This window comes from Telopea speciosissima, chromosome 2, assembly GCF_018873765.1.
Source record: "Telopea speciosissima isolate NSW1024214 ecotype Mountain lineage chromosome 2, Tspe_v1, whole genome shotgun sequence".
NCBI classification, from domain to species: domain Eukaryota; kingdom Viridiplantae; phylum Streptophyta; class Magnoliopsida; order Proteales; family Proteaceae; genus Telopea; species Telopea speciosissima.
In genome coordinates, this window is record NC_057917.1 from 75730984 (window position 1) to 75755644 (window position 24661).

Below are 24661 nucleotides of genomic sequence, written 5' to 3' on the forward strand. Positions count from 1 at the left end.
CCCACCAAAAAAAGAATATTAAAATATGTTAAATTTGATTATTAAAACTAAAATAAATTTACATCCAAAAAGAATATATTTATCAATTTTGATATGAATTTCAGGTAGATTATACAATCAGGATTATGAAGCTTTTCTTGTTCTTTTATATTTTTCTTTAAAAGTAATTTTATGTCCCTTTACATGCAACCAAATGAAGCCCCAAAGATTGACTTGCAGGGTCTGGGGATGGTCATAATGTACTTAACTTTAGCCCTGTTTTCACAGAGATGCTGTTTTCAGAGACTGAAACCCATGACCACTTGGTCACTATGGAGCAACCTTTACCGTTGCACCAAGGCCCGCCCTCCATTTGAGTGCTATTTACGTGCTATCCCATATATGTGGTGTTTTACAAGAAAGCAAACAGAAACAGAGGCCATTTTAATGTCAACATCTGAAAACCCAGCTTCAGAAATGAGCTTTCCTGTTTGCCTCGTAAGATGACACCCATCACCAACTATCTGCTGCAAAGGATCCAGAAGTTTCTGGAGAAATTTTAGAGCTGTTCGATCTGCACCATGAAAGGCATCCAATGTAAACATGAACAAGAACACAACCTCAGCTATGACTTATCAATAAAGTAAAGATGTCTCAGTACCTTGTGCAGCCACGTGCTCTATAAAAATGTAAAGACCACCTGGTTTCAACACCCTCTTCACCTCTGATTATGATAGAGCAAGTGAACATTAGAAATTTGGAAATTTTCAAGCCATTACTTTTATAAAATTCAGTACTTTAGAAGCCTATGATGGCCCTATACACCTGCTTAGTAGATGACAATATTAGTTATAGAACATGTATGGGTAGTAATGGGCTTATAATGAGCCACAAATTAGGCTTGGGGTGCTAAATGGAAAGGCCTTCTTGGCAAGGTTTTAAAACCCTGAACAATGTACCTGCTGACTGCACTCTATCACTATACTCTGCTGACTGACATGTTACACTGCTCAACTATACTGACTGTGCTGCCACCTATCACACTGTCCATGTCACGCTAACTGTACTGAGCACCATGATATTCTACCTGTGTTGTCCAACAATGACAACACTATCTACAATATGCCCAACAAATTCTGTAATCCATGCTTTTTCACCTGTTTCTATATTAAGTTGCTAGTTACAATGTACCAACGTGATATCAAATAGTCATAAAGGCCTCTCTTACTCTCTACATACATACAGACCTGTAGACACTGGATTTTGTCACCCCCCGGCGATGATGACAACAGGACATGGACAGACATCGGTATCTCTCTCAAGAAGGACTCTTGTCCCTACATCTGAACCAAATCACCCTAATATCCCTAAAATGACTTATCAGACCCTTTTACCAAATGCTGAAGGAGGTACTGCTCACCCTCCCCCACCACGGCGGTCTCGCTAGCCGGTTAGCGGGCCGTGGGGGTCTAGGGGGGCAGAGCCCCCCAACAGAAAATTTTCTGAAGAGTCAGAAGGGAGCCAAAAACCCAAAAAAGAAAATGAAAAAAGGCACTGCACCCCCACGACGCCGTAGGCTCCTTCCACGGCGCCATAGGCTCCTTCCCACAGCACCGTGGGGATGTGTACCGGATTTCCATGGCGCCACGAAGGGGTGTGACATCAGCTTGCTGACGTCACCCACGGCGCCGTGGAGGACTTATCTGGCCAAGAGAGAGAGGGGACCCCTCCCTATAAATAGGAGGGTCTCCCTCCCTCATTTCTCAAGCTTTTCTCGGGTAAGGAGACCCTCCAGGGCTTGTTTTGCCCCCTTTTCACCCTCTTTTCCTCCGTCTTTCCCTCTTGAGTATGTGAGTGAGTGGAGTTCTTCGACTTGGGTAGATCCTTCGGTTACCCATCCAAACATAGAGCGATTCTACTCTTGGGTATTGTTATCCCGTCAGTGTACGGATAACGAAAAACCCCCCTTCACAGCCGTTATTCTGTCTGTATACAGATAACGAAAATCTCTTATATAGTCGTTACTCTGCCCGAAGTTTGAGTGACAAAACTCATCTCGTATAGCCTCATTCTGTCCGACAAGAGAGAGACAAGCCGATCGTCTGTCTCCACCTGAGCCGTGGGACATCACATATTTTGCCCTCGGTGCGCTTTCATTTATTTCTTGCATTTCTAGACAGGTATCTGTCTCTTTTCCTCTCATTATTTTTTGCATACTGTAGACAATTAAAGTAACTCGTTTTAGTGTACATAGTAAATGATTTTTCTTTCTTTGTCATGATTAGTGCATCATAACTTAGCTTTACATATTAGTATAAGATATATTATTAAGGGAGAATATTCGAAAACCAGTATCTAGTAGAAAGACCAGTTTATCCGGGCGAGGTGGGTGCCTAACACCTTCCCACCTTTGTAACCTGACTACTTACCCTGAATCTCTGACCAGACCATATGGAATCATGTAGCCCTTTCTGCTAACCCCGGATGGGACTACACCCATTGGGTCCTAGGCCCTAACCCTAGGTGGCGACTCTATTTTTTTATAAAGCATGATCCCAATCCCCATGATGATATATCGGAATGATACGCCGTTATTCATCAAAGCCAATCTTTGTCGCCATAAGGCTGAGGAACCCTCGTCCCGAGGACCACGGTACTTACAAGACCATTCACATGCATTTATGCAAAGAGGGGAGATGATAAAAGAAGAGAATCCGAAACTTGCTTGGCTAATCACATGCATCTCAAGCTGACTAAGAAGTCAAGCACTTAATGAATAAGAGACTCCAGAATCAATTTTAATAGTTTATAAATATGGATATATAAATATTGCAATATGTTTCACACAAAAATAATATAACAATTAAAAGAAAAAATAGCAATAAGACTAAAATTACCTTGTAGTGCCAAATTAACATCTTGAACAGAACATAATACAAGAGTTCCAATGACTGCATCCATGGATGCATCACTTACAGGCAGTGCCTCACCAACCTGCAGAAATATTATGGTTTGATATATTGGTAATATCGAAATTTCAGATTATATACCATTCCTGAAGGGAAAAAGACAAGATAATGCTACAGCTCTGAAACCCAACATTGACAGCATATCAATTTCCATGTAGGATAAATAATCAAAGATTAAGTAATCTCATTGGTTCACTCAGTTATATCAGCCAGAAGCCCCAATAATTCAAGTATTTCAAGTGGGAACTCTCAAAACCATTATTCTTTTTTCTTTTTTAAAAAAAATCTGATTTGACAAACTAATGAACTTACTTACCACTAATTTGTCTTTCACTGGCCAGAGGCAGGCAAACTTAATGATTTATCTGTCTTGCTCCATAAGAAATATTTATTTGACTATGTCAGAGGTCATATTTATTTATTTCTTTATTTTCACTACTTTGGGACTAGGATGCCCACTACAAAACCATATAGCCTACACTTTGCTAAATATTATGAATCACAAAAGCTCAACCATCAAAACATTGTTAGTCCCCCCCCCCAGACTTGAAATATCAGCACACCAACATAACTCCGACAACAAAGCCACTCCATCTCCTCTTACAATCACTCTAGGTCAAACAAAGAATGATAACATCAACAACCACTCATATCCATCTGCAAAGAAACAATTACAACCTACATAAATGACCTAACTTCTAAGATTTTCTCACAATCCTTGAGGCACAACAACAAACAATTTTTTCACTTTTGGGAAACATGAAACCTTCATCCACTGTCCAGAATATTAACTCAGGAAATGAATCTTTTTTAAAACAAAAGTCCTTGATACTAAGAAAATGATTCTCAAGGGTCAACACAAGCAAAATGAGGAAAGAAGAAACAAAAGACTGAATCAATAAATGCTGCAACATCCTTTGTCTCTGGATAGAAACTGCCAACATAAGCTGAATGAGAACTATCAGCAGAGTTATCTGGAGTTTAATATACTAAGAGAGGTCATAATCACATAAGGTACATTATGTGGTTTGAGTAGGGAAACAGCCTCTCCGCCAAGCGGGGGTAAGGCTGTGTACATTATGATCCTCCCCAGACCCCACTGTGGTGGGAGCCTTGTTCACTGGGTATGCCTTTTTTTTTTTAGGTCATAATCACATAACATAAATGTAGTAAAGTTTCAAATAATATGCTTTTATGAATCTTAGAGTAGATACAGATTAATTGAGGGGCCACATGACAATAGAGAAAAGTTTCCTATCCTCGAAAGTAAAGTTCTAACTAAAGTTGTAAGGAAGAAGCTGCACCATTTGTATAAAATTAAAATTTGTTCGTGGTAGACCTGCAGCTACTGCTGCTTCTGTAGCATATTTTTCCATCCTTTTGTTTGGATCTACACCATAAACATGGACATCACCATCACCAGCATAATATTTGAGATTGGGACCAGTTCCAATACCAAGCTCCAGCACTTTATTAACCCTTCCTCTCAACCTAGAAAAGAGTTCTGCTTTATAACCTGCAACCTACAGAATAAGGAATGTTATGCACTCAGACATGCATACAGTTAAAATATAAAATCTAAAATACCAGTTGTACTCACAACAGCTTAATCTCACACTTCTAATTGGTGCACCCGCATAGTAGTAAACATGTAAATTACTTACTCCTCATGCAAAATATGTTCCACAATGAACAATTTATCAGGGATCATTAAGACAACTACAGTGTTGTGCATGGAGTAGCCACTAACCTCTGGCTCATAAGCTTTCAAGCACTTGGCCAAAAGCAGAGCGAACAACTTCTCATACCAATCTGGTCTTGGGGTATGAAACCTCTTCAGTATAGCCTGCATAGAGGACTCTTGTCATTTATAAAGCCCATTGGCAACTGAAGGAAATTTCTGTGATAACCATAAGTAATGATAACATATTTGTTTGGGCCAGATGAACAGAGAATATGGAGGTATCTTGGATGTAGAACTTGGAACCCACCTGGACATTGTGTTCAATTCTCATATCAGCGAAAAGGTGAAGTTTCCAATGTTTAAGCTAAGAAAGGGAAAGGGAAAGCCCTACTTTGGGGGAGAGGAGGGGGGGGAAGGGGGCGCTGGGGAAAGAGAAGAAGGCTGACATAGAAGGAGACAAATAAGAAGAATAGCTGAAGTTGAGCTGGTTTAAAGAATTATACAATTTGAACTTGACCAAATATTGAGTTTGCAGGTAACATGTAGAAATCGACAAAAGTAATTAAACTCAATAATTTTCATAACAAATATAGACAATTTTAGAAAAATGGAACGTGTAGCTAATCCTTCAGCTGAATTGATTTGGTTATGTTAGGGAAGGGCAGGCATCAATATATACAACAATACTCTCCCGCACGTGCAGGCCAAAATCCCATGGTCCTTGCATGTGGAGCTCACGCAGCACTGAGGGAGAAGAAATGTCGGGAAAACTCTTCCGATGCACTTCTCAGGAATCGAACACTTGACTTCCCAGCTCTGATACCATGTTTCTTACCGTTTCACCTAACAGCTCGAACTGTTGGGGAAGGGCAGCATCAATGTATACATCAACAGGCTTCAACAATTATTGAGTGATTTTGGTCTTCCATCGCCACCTCCCATCATTTACTGTGACAATGTTGGAGCCACATACCTTGCTGCTAATCCTCTGTTCCATCAATCTATATCAGTCCATCTTTCATGAAACAATCTCCCAATTGTATTTCACACCTGGGTGCTAAGTTTGCTTTTTTTTTACTGGACTAGACTAGTAAAAGGAGAACATGCAAAGTAAGTCAAAGGATTGTCATAAAAAATCAAAAGGTACAAGGACTTACACTTTTATTGAGCGGTTTTCTATAAACTAATTGTGTGAACCCTTTCCCAAGCATCCTTTATAACTACCACATAGCAGCTCAGTTAGAGCCCAAACTTCCCTAAACTTCGGATCAATTTGTCTTCTCCACGTGTAACTATATTAGTTTGGAAATTGTTTGAAAAAAGGCAGTTCTTTCTGGGACTGTTTCAAATTTCAACAGCAAGACCGTAGAAAAAACAAGAACCTTAAATGGTGGGTCATATGGTTAAGAATGGCCACCAAATTTGAAATATGGCTTATGCAAGTTCCTCTTCTACCTCCAATGATCGGAACGCCTAATCAGCTGTCCATGTGGCGAACAAAAGGGAAAAAATACATAAGGAGTTCCCACGATAGGCATGTGGGAACCCTTCTTCTTTTTTTTTTCTCTTTTTCACAGCCTCTTTGACAGTGGAGGTACATGTACGTTGAAAGGAGCAAGGAAATACACACCCAAAGAAAAGGGGGGACTGGGAAAAACTTTTCTAATTGTCCTTGGGAGATTACTACCTGTGATCTGTGGGTGTCTTCATTAACAATCAATGAAGGATCGATCTGCTTGGTTGACATAGTGACTGTGCAATCTGACCTGTTAAGTGGGGAAAAAAGTAAAGTGGAATACATATGCATAGAGTGGTTATAACATTGGAAATAATTGGAGAAAATGAGTAAGAAAGAATTATAGAGAATACTTTTCTCACAAATCTTTTCCTATATCAATCCATTATAACAATACAAACTAAGGGGAGTGCAAAAGTGGTGTAATGGGTTTCTGCGTTGTACAAGAAGAGAAAACATGAAACATTAAAAAATTAGCTTCATCCTCTCACAATTGAGAAATTCCTAGTGTAGGAAATAAGATCGTAGTGAGTGTTATTCTAATGAGAAATGGAAAAGAAACTAAAGGTATAAACAAAGAGATAGTAAAAGCAATACAGGCATGTTTTTCAATTAGATACTTCGAAGAGCACGGATCTCCCATGATTTGACCATCATTGCTTATCAAAGTTGATAAAAGATAAATGGCTCATGAAGAAAAGAGCATCCCAGTGCATTAGGCTCCTGCTACTGTAGGGTCTGGGAGTGGCAAATGTATGCAGCCTTACCCCCTGCTTCGCAGGAGAGGTACATTGTGGCTACACCAGATATAAAAATTCAGTATGATGAAAATTTGCTGGTGTTAGTAAGACCTCTGGCCGGTCTGAAATTGGAAATAAATTGAACTGAAATCCCCTTCTCATAGCAATTGCATTTACAGCATCAGGAAAAACATAATGCCTTTGAATATCTTAGTAATTGGTATAGAATCTGGATATACAACTACGCCTTACAAGTAAATGGGTCCACAATATAAATAAAAAATGTGTGCAAAAAATAACTCACACCAGAAGTAGTTCATTGTTTGACTCCTTAACCAAAAGACTTTTAATGCGGTGAAAAATTTATAGCTGTTGCCTAGACTTGGTGATAAGTTTGAGTTATAATGTGTCAATTGAAAGGAACTTCAAATTTGAGAACAGATGCTTGAATCTCACAGGTTTACTGTTCTCCGGCATATAAGCAATCCAACCAATTGAAGTACAAGTAAAATGATCAAGAAAAGCAATTGAAGAACTTGCCAGTGTAGGCCAACACTGAAATTAGAAAAGTAGTCCAGTATTTTTCAGTTTGTTTGGGTTGAAACCTCAAATATGTGCAAGAGAGCAGGGAGAAAGTTCATGTTACAAACAGTTAATGGGCATAATTAAAGGGCTAGCTATATGTTTCTTTGAAGTTCAACTAGAATTAAATTTGGTATAATCTTTAGTATTACTCATCTCTATAACCTATATGAATATTTACAATGCTGATATACTTCAAACTAAAAAAGAAGCTCTTCATCTATTACCATTGTTAACACAAACACCAAGAAACACAAAGAGATAAAACAGATTCAAGCAAAGATGACACAGAGAATTAATGTGGTTCACACACCAATGTGATGTGCTACATCCACGGGCAAAGCTGAAGATGATTCACTATGTGATGGAAGAAAATACAAAGAAGATTTCTCAAGAACATCCAAAACTCACACCAAGAACTCTCCCCAGAAAACCTTAACTCAAAAATCCTCAAATCTGAACCTCTGTCTCTAAAATGTCAAAGAAGTGAAAAGTGACCAGTGCCAGCCAGGCTTCTGTCAGGTCACCTAGTGAATTTGTAAGATCATTTTAAACTGAAAAAGGTAGTGATGGATTTCACTCGATTGAATCAACTAGTCAAATAAGAAAATAAGAAGTTTAACATACCTGGGCCTCTACAAATGAATAAAAAAAATGGCAGAAAAAAAAATCAACCATCAAACCTTTCCAATTTCGATTTCTTCCAAAAGAGGGAGGAGGGGGGGAGGGCAAATCTTTACTAAGAAAGGAAAAACAAAAAACAAAAAAAATCCAACCTTAACAGAGAACTCAAACTTATAGAAACAAATTAGAGAGAGAAAAAGTAAGGTTAGAGTCAGTAGAGAGAAAGTAATCGACTTGGAGAGAGAGAGAGAGATTTACCTAGTGATCAGCAGTTGCAGGTACGTGAAGCACAGGATGAAGAACGGATTGAGAAAAACTATCCGTGAGCAGTTTAGTTGGCCGGAGTTGGAGGGTGGGTATGGTTATTTCACGAGCTCATTTGGGTCCACCTGTGAAATGATCAAAATCCCCCTTGTTTTTTTAATTTTGTGTTTCAAAAACAAAAGTTTCTTATTCACTTTCCTCATGATATGGGTCGATCCACCCGATACCAGCAAGAAACACGTCGGCATTGACTAATATAACTGCCTTGGCTAGTATAGCCGTCCCCGAGTCCCGACTAGTATAGGTAAAGGTAAAGGTAAAATATTCCATGCGTGATTGTGCACCATGCACAGTCCTGTATCCTTTGTACAATAGAGGATTGAAATGACGAAACCCCCTATTAACCTGCCCTGTCTTATGTGGCAATGCGTGAAAACCCTCCCCAAAGGTAAAGTTTAGCTTTGTAATTTTGTAGAGGGAAAAGTTTCTTTGAAACTAAAGCAGACATTGCACCTTTTCACGTTGAAATAATATATTATTTTTTGGGAGAACGTTCTCTGTGCCGGGAGTGCAGGCTGCGCCCAAACACATGGGGGTGGGCGCAATGATCACCTTACCCCTGGAGTGGCAAGCCCATGTGTCTGGGCGCAATCTGTGCTGCGGCACAAAGAACATGAACCCTTATTTTTTTTAAAGAGAGAAAAATAGTGTTTAAAAAAAATCATGTGAGAGGTTGTAGAATATCCTACTCGCTCAAAGAACCTTCTCTTTTTTTTAGAGCTTTTTAATTTTAGAGGTATCAAGCACAGACATCAATACAATAAAAATACCTCCAAAATTAAAAAGCTTAAAAAAAAAAAAAAAAAAAAAAACTACCATTGATGGCCAAAAATTTTAATAATCATTAAGGACATGATCCAATAATGAAAAAAATACCCTACGTACTGTTGATGGCCAAAAAATGTTGAAGAATCAATAAAGACAGACTCATAATCCAATAATAAAAAAACCTAGATGGAAAAAAATTATTAAAGAATCAATAAGAAAAACTTAAAATTCAATAAAAATAAACCCCTGTCATTGATGGTCAAAATTATTGAAGAATTAGTAAAGAAAGCTTCATAATCCAAAACTAAAAAAAAAAAATCCCTACCATTGATGGCAAAAATAATTAAAAAATGGGAAAATATCATCCCCTCCCCTTTAAGGTTACCTAATATCAATCTAGTACTCAAGTTTTGAAAAATATCTACCCCTCCCCTACTTTATAAAGATAATATCAACCGTACCCTAAGTATGTAGCGGTGTTAAAAAAACCTGTGTAAAGACAAAATTACCCTTTTTAATATCTATTGAAAACATGTCTTTCTCCCTTGCTAATGAAAAGACTATATTACCCTTGTCTCTAATCTCAAATCTTTCTTATTTTTTCTTCCACTAGCCACGGTCACCACCACAGCTGTATCCACCACCACCGCCCGCCACTATGGCTGTATCCATCACCGTCGCCGCCCTCACAATGTCCATAGTCACTGCTGCCCACCCATCAGAATAAGCAACAAAAGCCATAGATTCATCAAAATCCAGCCCATCAAGAAAAGAAACTTAACCTAAAATCCCAATTTTCCTGTGTAAAGAGTTATTTGGAGATTCATTTAAGAAAAAACCCAATAGTTTCAAACACTTATAACCTAATTATTGAATCCAATTGAGAAGAAATTAGAAATGAGTTAAAATTAATACCTCCATTAAGCCATAGAAGGAGAGGTTTCTTCGCAGGCTTATTTGTGGCTTCAAAGAGCCATTTTGACAACTGAAGCGGGAAGAAGTGTGAGATTTTATCTGTTAATATGCGGGGATTGCAGAAATCAAAAACGGTTTCATGGGCTTCAGATGTAAAACTTTGTCAAGTAAAACACGATTCTTCAGCAATAAAAATCCTTAAATCTGTTTGCGTGTTTGATTTACCTTTGATGTTTATTCGATTTCAGTTTCCATTACCATTGATGCATTAAGAAGTGTTTAACATGAATCCATTGGACTCTTTCGCCTTAGATTCCATTTTATTAGAAAATCTATCTAACAATCCGATAGGAAATTTTGTGGTTCCCGGAATACATAATGTGATCGTCAGAGACATCTTTTAGTATAATTTCTCAATTTATTTTAATGGGTTTCCTTGACCAAATTAGTTTAATTACTCCTTTCTATCCTTGACCAAATCAGTTTTATTAGGCATTTCCGTGGATTTCTTACATCAATTCAGGCCCGATTACATTCCTAGATTAATCTGATGATGCCCTTCTTCTTCTCCGTCGACCTCTGCAACCAGGTGAATGCCCACATCAATCTGTACTTCTTCTTCCCCATCGAGCTCTACAACCAGGTGACTCCAAGCATACCCATCGAATGAAGCCCTAAATCCCCAAGTCGAAGAAGATAAAATCCCCTGGAATTCCTTTTCTCCTATGAACAAAGAGAAGAAAAATAGAAAAAAGAAGAAAATGGGATTTGAATTTGAGAGAAAAACGATAAAAAAAAACAGAGGGGATTTTGGGATTGGAGGGGTAAAATTGAAATTAAAATAACTTAAGGGTAATTTGGGGTTTTAGATAAATTAGACCTGTCCACATCATCAGTTAATGGTCATTTTTAACGATTAGGGTACGGTTGATATAGAAATAGGGGAAGGATAGATATTTTTTAAAACTTGGGTATTGAATTGATATTAGGCAAACTTAGAGGGGAGGGGGATGATATTCTACCTTAAAAAATCATAAAGAAAGACTCATGCCAATTTAAACAGTTAGAAAAAATTCCATTAGAGTTTTAGATCGAGGTCCCCAAAAGTTATTCAAAGATGAGATGATTTTTTTTCTTGGCAAATAAAGATGAGATGATTGGAACCCTTGTGATCTACCTCCTTTATGTCAAGACTTTCGATCCATGATACAAAGAAGAATCAAACTTGGGGTTCTAGAAGAAGGGTTGGCAAGAGAGTGGGCCAAAGGCAAACCAAGGCCATGCTTGGCTAGCCCCACCCCTAATGGTTAAAGGTGGTACATGGTTTTGTTTGAACACCTAGCCCACCTGCTCTCTTGTAAGTTTGATTTTATTCCTAGAGAATTCAATGTTGTAGTGGATTCTTTAGTCAGGAAGGTTCTATCAATGCACTGTGCGACAGTTTAGTCAAATTCCACTCTATGGATGTTGGACATTTGTAACCCTTATTGTCAGAGCGGATCTAGTTGATCCCGATCCCCCCCCCCCCCAATCCAATTCAAGTTGATTTTGCATGGAAAACCATAGACACCTGAAATATATTGTTTTTGGACTGATCTGGACTCATCCAAGATGATTCTGTTCCAATCCGATTTGAAACTGATCTAAATCTTGATATTGAGTTTTTAAACCCTTAATGTACTAGCTTGGCCTTTTTCGTGGTTTCTTTATAAATGAATTCAGGAAAAAGAAAACATTGTCCGGGAGTGTGGCCTATGTCAGCACTCCCATGAGGCGATCTCTCTTCTTCCCATATGAAAAGACACCTCAGCCCCTTTGTTTTGAGAAAGAGGGAGATGGACACATGGGAGTGCTGGTATAGGCCACACTCCCGAACATAAAACTACTTCCCAATAAATTGTTATCACCATGGAAAAAAAAAAATTTGAAAAAGAGAAGGGGAAAAAAGGGGCTTGATTGCCATTTCGATTTTCAATTTGTTTTTAAGGCAAACCCTGAATTAAATCTGGAAAATTCGAGGAGATAGAACAATTAACAATTAAGATGAACTACATGCCTTCCACAAAACAAGAAGAATTATGTTGTGATACCTTTGTCACCTAAGATATCATATGGAACCTGCTTAATTAGGTCAGTTTGAACTTTGAACCACATCACATTCAAGGCCTAACTACTATATATGTCGGCTACATCAGGTGGAGCCCAAATTAGTGGAGACCGTTAGTTGTAGCTGGCTTGAGCCTAGTGTAGTAGAGTCAGGGCCGTGGGTGGTTTCGAGTTCAAGATCTCCTGTTTCTCATTTAGTCTAGGATCCCCACCACCACCCCACCAAAAAAAGAATATTAAATATATTAAATTTGATTATTAAAACTAAAATAGATTTTACATCCAATTTTATTTTATTATTTTTTTTTTATCAATTTTGATATGAATTTCAGGTAGATTATACAATCAGGATTATAAAGCTTTTCGTTATTTTTAAAATTGATTTTATGTCCCATTACAAACGAAGACCAAAAGATTGAATTTTTTTTAAAAGGATAAAAAGTGGGCTTTTATATTCTAGACCTGGTTAAAAGCTTTCCTAGGAGGCTAAGAGTGTCATTGTACAGGCCCATAAGTATGAGGTGGCTCAAAGCTTTTCTTTTCTATTTACGTGATGAGCTTTATACTCTTATGTTAGAGTAATTGAGTCCAAGCATGGAGCTAGACTTTGAAGAACAACTAAGCCCGTGCTCATGTAGGCCAGATCCGGACCCAGTATAGCTCATTCATGGGCTTGTTTGTCCAAGGCCCAAGGAACAAACAGGTTAGAAAAAAGGTTGTTAAACCTTCCATCTTACTTATTTAGGGAGCTTCTAGTTGTAACCACATTGGTTACATGCTAGACTGTAACCAATGGCCACGGTTCTGCTACGTGGCAACTCAGATGGGGCCGAAAATTGGTAGACATACAAAGCCCAAAATCTCCTATTCACAAGTCAAGTTACATTTTGATCGGAGCTTGCCATATGACAACACAAAATTCAGGATTACAAGAAAGTGCATAGGGCTAATTAGATTGTATCAAATCTAGCTGTAAGCAATGTTGTTACAATTAAATTGTTCAATTTATAATTGGCTCAAGCATTTTTAAAAGGACATACCCAGTGCATGAGGCTCACGTCACTACGGGGCATAGGGAGGATCATGTACGTAGCTTTACCCTAGAGTAGCTGTTTCCCAACTGGAACCCGTGACCACTAGGTAACAATGGAGCAATCTAATCGTTGCTTTTAAATGAGGTTATGTAGAATGTATAACCTAATAACAGATGAACGAGGCTCCCGCCACTGGGGGTCTGGGGAGGGTCATATTGTATGCAGCCTTAACCCCTTTTTTTCGCAGAGATCTGTTTTCAGACTCAAACCCATGACCACTTGGTCACAATTGGTTGGATCACTTCTTAATTTCCTCATGAACCTAATCCTTATTATCATATATATTGAATTCGATCTCCTGGAAAAGATATGATCAGGAGTTTACAAGCTAGGGTTTGAGTGCAGAAACCTCACTCACAGGGACAAATATATATAGGTTGCTTCCAGGCAACTACGTACGGCATAGAACCAAGGAGATGAATGTGCCATTTGTGTTGTTAATTTTCTTTATTTTATGCTACTTTATGATTGAATTCGTGCATGTGGAACATGACAATCTAATCTAGTCTAAAGTTTCTAATATTTTACTAATCAAATTAGAGATAACAAAAAGAATATCTCAAGATAAGCATGTGATGTTATCATCAGTGTGGGTTTTGTTTTTAGCCAAAAAAAAAAAATAAAAAAAATAAAAAAAATTTCCCTTTTTGGAAAGCTGAAGTCTAAACAATGCTACGACCTTAATTAAGTAGTGTTTATACATACATTCTGAGTCATTACAAGTATTGCAGTAGTACCTGTTCTTCTTCTATAGAACAGTAAGAAGGGCAAGAGAATGCGAAACACCTAATTCTTCAACATCATCTGATTTAATCGCTATTATCATACATATTAGCCATTAAATGAGACAAGTAATCAGGGTTTAATTGTAATATCTCCATCGTTTTTCGCCAGACCTCTAAGCATGAATCCATATCATCTGCATGGGGTGACATTCTTGCTGGTTTACAATTACAAGAGTAATATGCAAATCCCTTAACCAGGTGAGTCTCCACGTCAGCACTTGTTGCACAATAGAGGACACTTCTTGCACCTTTCTTCCAAAATAGCAAGTTAATTAGATTGAAATTTTTGTAAATTCTGTTATTTAATGGAAGAGGAGAATATTTTTTTTCTTAATCATTAGTTGATTACCTTCAGCAGCATCAAACATCCAAAATGCCTTTTTCTGAAATGCAGGAACCTGAAGAGATGTTTAAAAAGGATTTAAAATGAAAATATAAACAAAATAAACTACCCATAAATTAGTTGTATTTTTATTTAAATCTAAACAATTAAGGTACAATTACTGATATAATAATTTAATTACCAAGTTGGTGGTGACAACTCCTGGATGTACAGCAAGGCATTGAATAGAAGAAGTCTTCCTTTGTTCCATAAGCTTGTTGGCTAGGGTCTTAAGAAACATAATCTGTCCCAGGTAGGAAGAAGGAAATATAAATGAGTTAGAAATTGATCTTGACTCTTAAAAACTATTAGAAATTGATTTTTTTTTCTATGGAGTGATCCCAAGTTGAGTCAACATCTCACGTCAGGTGTTAAAATGGTGTAAACATGATGATGTGAAAGCATACCGGCCAAACTCTAATTAGATTAATAATTTAGAAATGAATAAATATAATCTATTAATGGTCCCTTTGCTTATGTAATTGAGATATTCACAACTAAAATAAAAGGGTTGGGCTTGTACATGAGCTAGTTTGCTGGATCCATAGGCTTTGAAACTGCTGAATTTGTGTTCTTCAATCCTGTTGTTCCAATATTTGGACTCCACTACTGCACAATGATGAGCCTACATTTACAAATATATGAAAATTAATCCAAAAATTTCACTCTAATTCTTATAATCATAGTTTTCACTTATATAGAACTAAACATAGAAAAAAAGAATAATTGATTTTAAAATGAATGAATAAGTAGAGCTATTTAATAGAAATAGAGGATCCAGATATGAACTCTTGAAATTTAGTTCTCTATTTCAAAACTATAAGATTAATGGAATGAATAATCTACCACAGAATTAACATGGATAATTCGTGACGACGGAGCTCTGAGTAGTGATGGTAAGAGTAGGAGAGTCAGCAGTGCTGGGGCGATGTGGTTCACTTGAATGTGTTGCTCGAGCCCTTCATCGGAAAATTTTTGTGGCTCTGTTATATAGATTAAGGGAAAATTAGAAAATTTTTAGGGTTAATGTGCAAGAAGAAAAATTTTAGAATTTTCTAAAAGAAAACATGCTTTTATGAAATGGCTTTAACTTTAGGGGGAAAATAAGACAAATGTTACTAAAGATATACAAAAGTCTCCTTCATACACAAATCAATTCTTGTAAGATCTATAAATTAATTAAGCAAGGTGATATATCCTAATCAACATTATAGTAGGACATGACACATGCAGGTCAAGTATCAATCAAAACAGTTGGGGCTTACCAGTCACCATCTGATAATCTTTTTCTTAATTATGATGTTAACAATTAATCCTTTTTTTTTTTTTTTTTTTTTTTTTTCTAATATAGTCTTCAAGAAACTTTAAAAAACTACTATGCCCACGGTGTGCGGACGAAGCTTTCATGATCAGTACTTTTAAAGTTAACTTCCCTCTTACCTCCCATGAGGTAGATGCCGGCATTGTTGATTAGAATATGCAAAGCTTCTGCACGTTGCTCCCAAGCGGCCGCAAACTGCCGGATGGAAGAGAAGGAGAGAAGATCCAACTCCATCACCTATGTTAACTAAGACATGTTAACACAGTACACACACAAGATAACAAGATAGTAGTATATCTTCAAATGAGGTTGCGTTTGGTATGTATTCTAGGCCGATTTTGCATTTTAGGATGATAAAAATAATTGTTTTTATTGTCTGAGAATACGAAATCAACCAAGAATGTATACCAAACACAGCCGAGGATACAGAAGTGTTTACCTCTACATTAGGAACTATGCTATTTTGTGCCTCTTCTTTCCATTGACATGCAATCTTGTTTGCAGCCTTGGTATTCCTGCAAGCCATGATGACATGAGCCCCTGCCTTAGCAAGTTCTCTGTTTTATGAAGATTTCAGATAAAAGTCAGGCCTAGTTGTAATAAGGTAGCAAGAGAGAGAGAGAGAGAGAGAGAGAGAGAGAGAGAGAGAGAGAGAGTGTGTGTGTGTTACTGTGCTGTCTGAAGTCCGATACCGCTTGTTGCGCCGGTGACGATGACGGAGAGACCGGACACATTGTTGGGAAGGAGATAAGGAGGGAGGAGACAAGTTAGGAACTTCTGGCCAAAGATCTCCTTCATCTCCCACAGGTGTCTTAGCCATGCCCACCTATCCATCTCACTCTGGTTCATTAAACTCAAAACCATGAATAATACTTGTGGTTTAGGTTTTCAAATTTTCTTTTAAAGCATTGCATAGATTACTATAGAAACCATGGCCAGCTAAAACAAGAAAAATTAATGCCCCTTTTTAATACCTGCAATTAAGCTGCTTAAGTACTACTTTACATGAGAACCCTTTTAAAAATAGAGTGTAGCTATTACATTTGCTACACTACAGATTCCACAATCAATGGTCCTGCAGGCGAACAACATGGATCGCACGATGTTATCACAATGGAAGGAGCTAATCCATTTCATAATCAAAAAGCTCACAATCTATTCGATATATGTTTCAAAAGATTCCTTAAATTCAATATAGACTTTTATATTTTAACCATTTGATTATTGATTAATTAAATCACAAAGCAAAGATAGCTGGCACATTTGGTACATGGGAGGTATAAATGAAATGCTGTTGAGATGAGAATATGCAGGGGGAACTGAAAGGCTTCTTAATTAAGGATAAGTTACATAATTAATTAAGTTAATTAGTAGGTTTCCACGTGAAAGAGGAATAGAGAAATAGAGATGTGGAGACGTATAAGGGATATGGAATTTGTTAATTTATTAATGTGGCACTTGTTTAGGGAGGTCAAATGCTGATTTGGATTCATTTCAAGTTTTTTATTCAGATAACTTCAGTAAAATTCCGGCAAAGTGTTGCGGGTCCTAAGAGAATCAGAGATTTTTCTTATTTTCTAAAAAACTCTCTACACGAGTCTCCACCTCACAAAGTGCTTCCTTTTATTTGTTACCAAGGTTTTTCAAACTGAGACAATATATAGAAGAACCCAAAACCCTAATCTTCATTGAATTACAATTCTAACCTTGTACATGTAATTGATCCAAAACCCGTCCCAATTACAAACACAGACCAATTAAAGTTATGTGGACCCGCAGAATACAAAACACACCAAATTAATCCCAACACCAAGAACATCTCACAAAGTGAAATGTGATGTAGTTGAATCCATTCGCTTAGTGTATAATTAGTTTCAGATGGACATAATTTAAACGTGATTAGCTTTTAATATAAGCAAGCACATGACATGTTTGTTTGTTAGGGGTGGCATTGGTTGGAATTAGTCAAGGAATATTTCTGCAAGAGTCTTAAACACGATGACGAGATCTTAATCATCTCTATTAATTAGTTTTAATAAAACTTGCCAGTAAGTAGTATTAAAACTCATTGGCATAAGAAGAAGCTCATCAAATGGAAATCCTTTTACTTTCCTTGGGCCACATTTCCGTGTTCTCTTTATATTGATTAAAGAAATATGGCAATAGAAAATGGTAATCTGCAAAACCCCTAACTATAGGAGCTAGCTAGGTTAATGCCACAAGTGATGGAGAAGTCTTCTCCCTTTTGGTTTCAAACTATTATTGGACCATAATGTGGAAGTCATCAAAGAAAATGTGAGATTAGCAAGACCTAGAAGATAAAGGGGGCAATCTTCTCCCATATCAATACACTTCCAAGAAATTTCTATTGCAACTTGAAGAAGGTGGGATCTCCTCCCCAACAATTCATTCCCAAGCTCCAAAAAATGCTTTTTCTTTTCTTGGAATACCAGGAAGGATTGATGTGGTGGGGAGAGACAGAGACACCAAAAGGCCCAAAAGAAGGCAGATCTCTCCTGATATGTTGGTAGCAAGTTGTGTAGATCATGTTGGTTTGTCCCCCTCCCCATGCCAAATAAAAACAGCTTTCAAGACACACTCTCCTAAAAAATGGAGAAGACAAAAGAAAGTTGACTTTACATGAAAAATATTTCTGGTACTTGGATCCTAACCCTGATGTGTTCTTTTATCTTTGTTTCTTTCTGTTTATTGAGCATGTATTTGTATTTGTTCCACTTATATTGCCTTACTTTGTTTATTAGTATTGTTTCTTTGCATGGTTAACCTCAACTGTTCAAGTTCTTTAGCATTCCAATGGGAAGGATTTGTTTTTTAGTTTTCCTTTTTTTATTATGTATAAAAAACTACTTTTTCTTGTCATGGAGGAATTTTTTAATTTAAAAAAAAACAATAATAATTTGTGCTGAATTAGCATTTGTTCATGGTTTTAAGAATTGGGAATCGGATCGGTTGACACCAATCCTAATCGTTGTTTCTTGAAGCGGAATCGGATCGGCTGATTCATAGTCATTTTTTTTATAAACCATATTGAATTAGATCGATTCATGGGCCCATTCCTGATTCTTAAATCGATTCGGTTTTTACCATAAATAGTAAAATAGCTTTGATTCTTAATTCTTGAACCAATTCAGACTGATTCCGATTCAATTCGGATCGGGAATCCTCTCTGACCGATTCCGAGTTTAAAAACCTTGCAGTTGTTCAAAAGATGTTGCAGCCCTCCCCGCCCCCCACCCCCCCCCAAAGAAAAAAAAAAAAAGAAAAAAAGAAAAAGGGAAAAAGACAGAGATAAGCTAATTCATATTTTGGTAGACACTATAGCCCATTCGTGCAATAACCAAGTGTTCATTCCTACTCATTTTTTTCTTGTGGAAGAAATAATCTATTTTAGTAAATTCTTTTGTTTTCTGTTAGCGGTTAGTTAAGTAACCAATGAAAGCTGATCTACCAATTCTTGAAGATGGAAATACACGATGCCAAATGTTTGGTGGTAGCATGCCTTTGGGCCCACTGACCAATGAATGATTGACCAACATATGGATAATCGATACAATAAATAGACCCTAAGTTGATTTTTTAAAGAATTTTTTATACTCTTTTAAATTAATCCTATAATTTCAAATGGGAAAATGAGCACTATTTGGGTGTGTGTGGGGTGTGCAGCCCCAGCATCCAGACACAGAGGAGCGTAAAATGAACGTCACCCCCGAGAAATTTCATTTTTCCATGAGGCATGGAGGTCATTTCGCTTACCCCGGTGTTGTGGCATAAGGGCAACGCATCGCATACGCCCAAGTAATATTCTTTCTCACATTTCAAAGACTTCATGAAAATTTCCGTTGTGTCCCAATAATGCAATCCATGTTACTGTCATGTCAGTAATGTTATAAGTGTACTTTAGGGGAGTATAGAGTCACCATTTTTATTTTTTTATTTAGGTTTGGGGCACAAAATATTTTAAATAGGAAGGGTCCTACCACAAATACCAAGTGATGAAACAAAGTTTTGGGCCGGGGGTCCAATAAAAATCAAACTTCTGAAAAATGGTTGACAACAAGTGCATGTTTGAAAAAGAAAAAAAAATTGAATTTGACTACAGAGTGTGACATGTAATTAACCCAAATTGTACTCTATTTGTCCAGTGGTTGAAATTACCATGTTATCCTTTCATAGGAAACTACAGAATGAAAGGCTTCCTTGACCAGCTATATAACAAACCTTTTACCATCAATAACATCTTCTACCCTAACCCAATAAGCTTTAAGAATGACTAGATGCTTTATAGTCATCTAGAAAACTTTTATTCTAATAATAAGATCATCAGAAAATTATAATAGGTACTGCTAATGAGTGCCTTAATGTCATTCTAAAAATAAGAAACATAACACATTACCTTGATACAAATGCATGCCAGGTGTCATTAATTTATTATTAAAAGGCATGCATTTGTCATGAGCGATGGATAACAAAACCCCCATGCATTATTGATATGATATATGGTTATAATAACTCATGGTTCAAAGTACTTACCATACACTAATCTTTCTCCATTCCGCTCTCAACTTAGATGTATGATGATGAAGCTTCAAATGATAAGAATAAGACATTGGAGGAAATCATTGAATTTATCTAGTAAGTGTATTTATCATAGACCTTTAAGATTACCTTTTCATATTTCATTTGCTAGAAATATAGATTATTTCACTTCCCAACATGGATTTGATTACTTTGGAAAGATACTATTCCTATAGTTGATTGCAAACTTATCTATCAATTGTTTCATTTGTAATTTTTTGCTTGAATTTAGTTCATTACATATCAAAATAATGAAAATTGATTAGTGACTAATTTTTTTTTTTTTTTTTTTAAAATCTCGATACATGATGGTCCATATTGTTGCAATGGTCTACAAAATTTGATTGTGCCAAATCCAAAGATACTATATCTAGTGGGGTTATGTTTGTTTTAACTAATCCAAATGATACCATATCTAGTGCGGTTCCATTGTTTCCATGTAAAAACCACATTGAAAGAAAATTTAGTTAAGATCTATGTAGTATTCACTTAGGTGGGCTCTTTTCTCACATAGAAATAAACAAAGCCAGTAGGAAACATTTCCATCGTACATATTGGATCATTATCTCAACATATGGCAATGGGGTTTAATTAATCAATTGAGCATTAAGGAAGAAAAAGAGCATAATTATCTATTCCAGTTTTCTGTCCGGCCCAATTCCACCAGGGCTTGTAATAAGGGGGGTGGACCCCATCCAGGCAAAGTGTTCGGGCAAGGATAGGGTGATCATTGCACCCGCTTATTACAGGCATTGGGGGAACTAGGCCGGGCAAGGAACTTTTCCTGGAGGGGACAAAGATCCTGCTTGACAACGTTTTTGTTTTGTAGGAGTGTTTTGGGCCAAAAATGTTATTTTTTTATTATTAATTGTGTTCTCAAGAAACACTTCTGTGGGCCTGTGGGGATAGAAACACGTTTGGTAAATTGGGAATACTCCAATGCTTGGCATAACGCCTTGCATCCTTTAATTACAAATGACAACATCTTCCTTATGACCACGAATACTTGGAATCCAATCGGAATCAAGCACATAATCACCAATCTAGGTATCCCGAATGGTATCCAACTTGGGATACTTATTCTTAAACTAGATGAACGAAGCAATTTCCAACAACATCCCCAAGTTGTACAAGCTGATATGATGTAGGTGAAGTCCACTTGAATCATTCCAATTTCAGGGCGAAGAATCTCAAGATGAATTCGAGATCCGCCGCCATGCTAAAGACCTGGTAAGCCGATGCTCAATGGGTTTAGAAGATTCTGATCCCAAACAACAACAATCCAATCTCGTTCCAGATTTTGAGCCACTATCTGTTGGACTCACTCACCCCATGTTGTTTATATAATTGTTTCAAATCATAGTATTTCATATAAAGGCAAGGGAGTGGTCGAACCGGAATGGAACTAGCTGGACTTTTAGTTATACTTCTCTTTAAAAACAAATCTAAAATTTTTCGGAACATTAAGCCCTAGTGTTTGATTCGCCATCCTGTTTCTTCTCTCTGCTTCATCAGTAACAACATGGCGGATCTCAATGCCTTCCTTCCGGGTGCCGCTTCTGCTCTTAGCACCGAGGATAGAGCAAGTTTTGTTAATGCTCTCACGGACAAGCCTCATCGTCTTGCTGGACAAGATTTTGATGTTCTCGAGACTGTGTCACCAAATGTAAGGAAGCGTCGAGGTTCTAGATCAAGAGTCAACATGATATGATGTAAAAAGGAAAATGGAGTTAGTGACCCCAACAAAAACGGAAGTTGCTTCCTTCACTCCATCGTTTTGTAATGAGTTATTACTGATATGAAAAGTAAAGACAAACAAAATTGCTGAGGTAAATGACTAATTCCCAAATAAACAGAGACTGATTTTCTGCTTGGATTGATAATGGGTATTTCAAACCAACAACAGGGGGGACATGAGCTAATGATAAACCCAGGGTCTAATCTCACCCTTTAGTGACGGAAAACTTAAATCTTTTCATTAATACTCCACGTGCATGTATTTTCCGCTGGGTCCAAACCCATGTGCGTAATAAATGACAATTTTTTTAGGAGAAAATTTTCCTTCGTCACTCGGTGAAGGTTTATCACACCATCCTAGAGGTCAGAAACTCCTGTAGGGTTTCATTATGTTTTTTAAAATACCCTCCCAAATGCATCTAAAGTCCCGCATTGAATGACTTCCCACTCACTTTTAAAGAAAACTTGGTAACTTGTCGCAAGATTTTCATTTCTTTTTGGGAAAATTACATGATTAGCTACTTTTGAGTTTTCATTTATAAAACTGTCCACTCTATGTTTGAGTTAACAAAAATAGACAAAAACAAGTTAAAGGTTTACAAAACTAGACAAAATAGTGCCTCTCCCTCCCAAAATTACTTTTTTAGACATTTTTACCCCTGCCATTGTCTTCTCGCCCATGCATCTTCCGTTCCCTGCAACCCACCCCTGTCCCCGCCACCGCCATTCTCTGCTACCCAATCCCGCCCCTCCTTTCCCTTCCCTGTGATTACCCAGGATGCCTGGGCGAGAAGGCAATGGTAGGGGTAAAAATATCTAAAAAAGTGAGGGAGGGAGAGACATTATTTTGTCCAGTTTTGTAAACCTTAACTTGTTTTTGTCTATTTTTATTAATTCAAACATACAGTGGACAGTTTTGTAAATGAAAACCCAAAAGTAGCTAATCATGTAATTTTCCCTTTCCTTTTCTTTTGTCATTATGATATTGACTAATTTCTTAGTGACTTATCGGTAGACTAGAAGTGGTGAGTGTCCACATAGCAAACTTTAGAATCATAGGACTTTTGATTATTCCAACCGGTTTGATCCCAAATTCCATCAGAAAACATTAATTGAAACTCATGAAAACTAGTTCACAAGTATAGTTGAAGCTTTACTATCCAGTTTGAACTTTGAACCAACAAAAACTGGGGGTTGATAACTCCCGGATGAGTTCTAGAATGGTAGATACACATAAAATTCATTAAATACAGAGAGCAATACTAATACTATTGAGGGGGGAAGTGCAGAACATCCTTGAATAACTGGTTACTAGTTTAGATGGGGCGTCAGCAGAATGACTTTCATGAACAATTGTTGGTCGGAAACCGCCACCCTCGGCTGGCCAATTTATCGTCCAATGTAGTTGAAGAGCTATTGATGGATGAGGCGGTGCCTTGTCGATGGTGGCCTCGATTGGTACCTTGGCCATCCATTGTTGTTTCAATCTTTAATTCCATGCTCAGTTTGGTTACCCAGATGGCTACAGGGCATCCTGGAGCCTTGGAGTTGGCTGGTGCTTCTGTAGCTAATTTGGGAATTCAAGGTCGGTCTTGCATATGGGGGGGTCATGGTATGTCTCATTCATGTCAATCTGTTCAGTTTCACTTTCAAGCGAGTTATCATGCCATGAACACCAAGTAGTGAGGCATTATCAACAAAAACTGGAATGTGGTCCAGCCCACTTGTAGATATTCCAAAATCCAAATATGGTAGATAAGAGTGGCAAGTGGGGCCAGATTTTGAAAACCCAGGCCCAGCCCAGAGTTCCCATGGCTCAACCCAGACTGGGCCTAACCTGAGGTTGGGCTGAATTTTCTTATCACATTCTTGGCCCTGTTTTTGTTATTTTCATGTTAATTGTCACACAAAAATTAAATTAAACTATATAGGGTGGGGCATCGCTGCAAGTCCCCTGTAGCGATTTAGATATCAATATCGGTCTCCACCAATACTGATCCGGATTGGCCACTGTCAGTTTGTTTTATCCCTAGTTTTCATTAAAAATTGGTCTTTTTTACGATTTTACTCTTGATCTGATACCGATTCCTGTTCCAAAATCAGCCAAGGATCGAGATCGGCCTCAGCAGATAATGATCAAATCCGGTCAATCCAATACCGATACCTCATTCCATGGTCGCGTTGCCCTGCATCAACATAGGGCCAATGAGAACACACACGGGGACATCAATATGGGTGGGTTTTTCGTATTTCACAGGGGCAGGAGGATCATTTCATACCCCTCCTCAGTGTCTGGGCACAAGCGCCTGGCAACCTGGCAGTGATATTTTTTTCTTATTTTTAATATATTAATCCAGCAGTGTATATTAGATGTAAATTGTGATACTTAATTCATGGCCCTTCCAACTCAGGATCAGCACAGGGCCAGCCCGACCTTGGGCTCAAAAATCCAAACCCTAAGAAAACTTGACATCTGTGAAATTGGTTTAAAAGATCGGTTTAAATGAAATTGACAGCTCTTGAGGTGTTGGCGGGATAA

At 37.5% G+C, this 24661-nt stretch overlaps 2 protein-coding genes across 2 annotated transcripts; both read right to left on the reverse strand.

Moving 5' to 3' along the window:
- Positions 1–357: 357 nt before the first annotated feature.
- Positions 358–8389, reverse strand: LOC122649922 (methyltransferase-like protein 7B). The gene is made up of 7 exons (XM_043843183.1): positions 8353–8389; positions 6326–6398; positions 4699–4797; positions 4253–4471; positions 2877–2973; positions 641–703; positions 358–553 (listed from the first exon to the last, which is right to left on the reverse strand). Exons 2-7 carry the CDS (start codon positions 6377–6379, stop codon positions 360–362), a joined length of 726 nt encoding a protein of 241 aa, XP_043699118.1. The 5' UTR covers positions 6380–6398; positions 8353–8389; the 3' UTR covers positions 358–359.
- Positions 8390–14107: 5718 nt separating this feature from the next.
- On the reverse strand, positions 14108–16623 carry LOC122652976 (dehydrogenase/reductase SDR family member FEY-like). Its single transcript, XM_043846872.1, has 8 exons — positions 16460–16623; positions 16229–16346; positions 15909–16026; positions 15315–15451; positions 14992–15093; positions 14611–14712; positions 14436–14484; positions 14108–14334 (listed from the first exon to the last, which is right to left on the reverse strand). Exons 1-8 carry the CDS (start codon positions 16621–16623, stop codon positions 14111–14113), a joined length of 1014 nt encoding a protein of 337 aa, XP_043702807.1. The 3' UTR covers positions 14108–14110.
- Positions 16624–24661: the final 8038 nt, after the last annotated feature.